This window comes from Merops nubicus, unplaced genomic scaffold, assembly GCF_000691845.1.
Source record: "Merops nubicus isolate BGI_N331 unplaced genomic scaffold, ASM69184v1 scaffold52294, whole genome shotgun sequence".
Taxonomy (NCBI): Eukaryota; Metazoa; Chordata; class Aves; order Coraciiformes; family Meropidae; genus Merops; species Merops nubicus.
Window position 1 is genome coordinate 4,280 of NW_008604623.1, and position 5,208 is coordinate 9,487.

Consider the following 5,208-nt stretch of genomic DNA (forward strand, 5'->3'; position numbering starts at 1 on the left):
ATTTTTTCAAAAGCTCAAAAAGGATACAGAGAAATTTCTTACATGTGTACGGGCCATGGGAAAATGTGTATGTAGTGTTTAATGGCAATTCAGAATCAAGATTTGGTTTAAATGATTAACTAGCGTCATGATAAAAACTTAAAACTTTGAAAACTGGTCCTCTAAACAAAAAAAACCAACCAAACAAAAAAACCCCAACCAACCAAACAGAAAAAAAAACAAACCCACAAAAAAACACAAACCCCACCACAAAATTGTAACTTGGTTATTTTTCTTCCTCATATGAAAAAAAAAACCCAAACATTTAAAGACTGAAGAATAGTTATTAATAAAGAATAATTGTAATTTTATTTTAAGTATAGCAGGAAGTCTGGAAAAAATTTTTGTTGTGTATGTAAATAATGTCAGAGTGAATGTGAGGTCAGAATTGCATTGCTGGTGGTATCTTTCAGTAGCTTTTGCTAGCTTCCATGCAGGTTAAAAACAACTCTGCAGTTTAAGTTCCAAGTGTCTGGAATACCTTGACCTTGATTTTCAGTCTTTCTTGAAAGAGTTAAAATTGTGTTGCCTTCTCTTCCTAGTAAGAGGACTCTAAATAAAATTAACAAAGCATTTTTTTCTGTCACAGCTGAATGTGGTACTGATAATTGGCATAATTGAGAGTGTAAGATGAAACTAGTGTGAAAGAATACAGAACTGGTCCCACTGCTGGATGCTTTGTAATTCAAATAGTGATTTGTATTTTAAACATTTGTCTAAAGAAACCTTGGCAGAGCTGTTGACTAACTAATCTTTTTGCTTTGCTTTTTCAGGTGTCTCCTGAATTCTCACTATGTCTGATGGGGACTATGATTACCTCATAAAATTTCTAGCACTTGGCGATTCTGGAGTAGGAAAGACCAGCCTTCTTTATCAATATACAGATGGCAAATTTAATTCCAAATTTATCACAACCGTGGGCATTGACTTTAGGGAAAAAAGAGTGGTGAGTTTTCACAAACAGTGTGCTACTTTAAAATGGCATCATGATGGCTAGAAGCTGGTTTTCAAAAACAGGACCTGCTCATCCTCATGTGTAGGCATGCAATCAGTAGCTACTGTGCACTTAGTCTTGTGACAAGTAAATGATGTCATTTTACCTGGTTATTTTTGCCATTGTTCTGTGGTGTTGTCATTCCCCCATTTCCCCTAGAGTTCAAGTAAGAAGAGATGATTCTAAGCAACCACTTCTGCTCAGCATGCGTTGATACGTGTATCTCTGAGTTATACACATAGTACCTGGAGTAGCACTTTTATTGTTGAACTCTGTTAACAAGGAAAGACTAGGCTGTAGTAAAAATGGTTTTGCTGTTTGTGAACTGAAATAGCTAGTGAACAAAGACTGCAATGTTGATTTTAAAACTGTTTTGAAATATGTGAATCAAGTGTGGTATTACGATACATGGAGCTGATCTAGCTTACTAAGCAGTTACCACTGCCAGAGAAGAATGGTGAAAAATAAGGTTGTTTTGTTTTGGTTTTTAACCCCTAAATTGTTATTAAATTAGACAAGCGTTCTTTTGATATGAAGCTGACCACTGTGTTATGGTAACAAGTTGGATGCTGGTCCTTACAGGCCTGAGAAATTGAGTTGGCACAAGCTATTTTTTTTATTCTCATGTAGCAGTATTGAATGCCTTTCAGTGTAATTTGATGACTTCCCCAGTGTCCAAAAATCTGGATGCTGTAACGGGCATGGTGCAGACTGGCTTTTGATGGATGACATAGGATTTGGTTTCCATTTTGGTTGGAAAAGACATGTGCCACAGTAATGGAAGGAGCAAATATCTTAGTGAAATGTGAAACCGGTCTCTCGAGTAAGTTAGTATTTCTTTTGTGGGATAGTAAACCTGGTGGGTTTACTAGTTTAGCATATTTAATAATTTAGGGTAAGATTTAGGTTACACAATCTTGATCATATAATCCACAAGTTGAACAAGTTTATGTGTCTCTAAAGATATGTTTGTAACTCTGGTAATCTTGGGTACAATGGCAGTTGAAGGTAAAGAAGACAACCTAACATGAAGTGTTCTAAACAAGAAATGAGTCTATTTTCATATGATCCTTCCAAAGCTAACAGTTGCCCCTATTTATACTTTCATGCTGAGTAAACTAATGTTTTATCATTATGACTCAATTTCTGCTTTTTAAGTTATATGATAAGATCTACCCTCAACTATTTTTCAGTAACCTTTTGGCATCGAAGAAGAGATGTCATTATCTTTAGGAGTATATTTGGTTTGCTAATAAGGTTCTGATAGTGGTACAAATATATTGCCAGATTGCATGATCTGATTGTTGCTATCTTATATTCTAATTTGAACATGATACAAGACAATAACAAACAACAGAAAATCAAAATACTAAAATTAAGCTTGTCTAATGAATGGCTCTAACATCTGTTTGGAGACCATAGTCTCTTGGATACTGTTGTTCTGGTTTCATTTTTACCCTTATTTTCAAATGCTCAATTGGATGCAAAATTAAAATGCAAGCCAAATGACTTTTGTCATACAAAGCAGAGGAGTTGTTTTGTAGTTGGAATCTTTGCATTGGCATTGCTAGTTTTGCTGCATTTAATGACTTTAAATGTCAGTTAATTTTTATTCTGTAGAGGCTGGACTGGTAATACCTGGCCTTGCAAATTTACCTTTTACAGGTGTACAGACCCAATGGGCCAGATGGTGTTGGTGGCAGAGGACAGAGGATACATCTTCAGCTTTGGGATACTGCAGGGCAGGAAAGGTATGCTCCACCCCCCACCTTGCAAGTAAGGCAATTGCCATCAAGATAGATCCAAATGCAAACACGTAAATGAATTCTCTTTATTGTTACATTTTAATTGTATGACTCAAGATGGGAAAGTGTGCTTACTTTAACAGTGATGGAAAGTTTCCTATGACTACCTGTGACAAACATTATATTACAACTGTAATTTACAAGTATAGAACACTGAAACTGTAGGATTTGCTTTCTGTCTTTTGGAACTTTTCAGTTTATTTTTTCATGGCCAATGCATATACGTGCTTTTAAAGCTTTTCTTTTTAGAAAGCTTTCTTTTCTTCAGTTTTATTTACATTTCTGTGAGTATGTTGGTCTTGGGAAAGTCAGGTGAAGTCATCTCAGAGAATTATTTTCTCTTTGTCTATCAAAAGACTAGCACCCCAGTGGTTGATAGTCTTAAATCAAGAACTGATGTGTATATGGGACAAATTCCTATTCAGAGTTTGAATTGCATTCTTATTTTAATGTCTGAATCTTTATCAAGTCATGCTTTATAGTAGAAGACTTTGTTTAAAGTTCTCATGCTTGAATGAAATGTCTCCGAGAATTCCTTAGGCCTTGATTCATAGTAATATGAATAACATAATAATAATATAGTAATGTTAGCAATTCTTGTTATGCAGCCCCACATCAGCAAAACAATTATGATGAATATTTCATTCTGCTTAATTCAGTTTTATGACTGTATGGAATTGTATTTTCAAAATTACTTGTCAGATGAGCCGACTAATTTCCTTTTGCTTGTCTAGGTTTCGTAGCTTGACAACGGCTTTCTTCAGAGATGCCATGGGGTTTCTTCTACTCTTTGATCTGACAAATGAGCAAAGCTTTCTGAATGTCAGGAACTGGATAAGTATGACATTTTCTTCGTTTTTGCTTTCTTTCTTTGCATAGGTGGGGAGGGGACTCTGTGAATATGGAGTCTCACTGAGAAATAGAACTGAAAATACTCTTTTTTTTGTAGCTTTCTTAGTAAAAGAAAGTAAATGTTGCTTTCATAATTGTACTAGCTGCTAGTGGTGGCTTCTAGTGCTTACCTGAAAATCAGTTTTGCCTACTGAACTTGAATCTTAACCTATATGAAAACAAGCTGAGAGAACATCATATCCTTGGCTCTGGTGATAGTCAGTAATTTAAGTGTGTGGAAAGCCTATGCAAAACTGTATTTTCATAGAATCATAGAATCATTTAGGTTGGAAGGGACCTCCAAGATCATCAAGTCCAACCACCGACCCACCAGGGCGCCACAGTCCTCTGCCAAAACAGATCAGAATCTGTCAGGGTTGGAAGGGACCACAAGGATCACCCAGTTCCAACCCCTCTGCCAGGAGCAGGGACACCTCCCACTAGATCAGGCTGCCCAGAGCCTCATCCCGCCTGGCCTTAAAGACCCCCAGGGATGGGGCCTCAACCACCTCCCTAGGCAACCCATTCCAGGGTCTCACCACTCTCATGGGGAAGAACTTCTTCCTCACATCCAGCCTGAATCTGCCCACTTCCAGCTTTGCCCCATTCCCTCTAGTTCTGTTGTTGCTTGAGATCCTAAAAAGTCCCTCCCCAGCTTTCTTGTAGGCCCCCCTAAGATACTGGAAGGCCACAGTAAGGTCACCTCGGAGCCTTCTCTTCTCCAGACTGAACAGGCCCAACTCTCTCAGTCTGTCCTCGTAGGTTTGTCAGCAAAACTTAATGGAAAGTAAATATTACTAGGCTGGTGCAACTACGTGAAGGAGTTCCCAAACTCCATAATCCATCAGGAGAGGGAAGTATATCCTTTCCTGGCAGCTGACTGAAGATGCTTGGTGAGCATAACTCCTTAAGCTACAGATACACAGCTTCTGTGCAAACATTGTCAGCCTTCTGCTTCCCTGGCTTTTTCACTAGGTATGTGATAGTGGATGTGCACCTGTTCGCTGGCTCCTCAATGTACTAGCAGAAGTCCTGTGAGATAACAGAGAACATGCTTGTTTTCTGTCTTTCAAACAGTAATTTTCCCAAACGACTTTGTGTCCCCTGAAATGTGGTAAAGTTCTTGGTGAGCTTTATGTGTGACTCCCATTCATGTTGTTGCTGTTAGGTCAGCTACAAATGCATGCATATTGTGAAAACCCTGACATTGTATTATGTGGAAACAAGAGTGATCTGGAAGACCAAAGAATGGTGAAAGAAGAAGAGGCTAAGGAACTTGCAGAAAAATATGGGTGAGTAACTTCCTTCCAGTTATTGCTGTGTTTAAGGCAGAATGAAATGTTTGCTGTAACGTCTTTTTTGTATCCTGAAAGGCTATTGTGAGAATAAGCATTTCAGAATGCCTAACTGGCCAGTATGATGTCTTTTTTTTTTTTTTTTTTTTTTTCCCCAATAAAAATTTATGTTTTCTCACATTCC

The 5,208-nt window shown here is 37.7% G+C and overlaps 1 protein-coding gene across 1 annotated transcript in view; it reads left to right on the forward strand.

Annotated features, from left to right (window-relative positions):
* Positions 1-810: 810 nt before the first annotated feature.
* The window catches only part of RAB27A (RAB27A, member RAS oncogene family), a 7,236-nt gene continuing 2,838 nt past the window's right edge, over positions 811-5,208 (forward strand). Inside the window, exons 1-4 of the mRNA XM_008939036.1 lie at positions 811-985; positions 2,699-2,784; positions 3,573-3,676; positions 4,898-5,021. Coding sequence (XP_008937284.1) covers positions 833-985; positions 2,699-2,784; positions 3,573-3,676; positions 4,898-5,021 — 467 coding nt within the window. The 5' untranslated portion in view covers positions 811-832. The remainder of the gene's footprint in view (positions 986-2,698; positions 2,785-3,572; positions 3,677-4,897; positions 5,022-5,208) is intronic.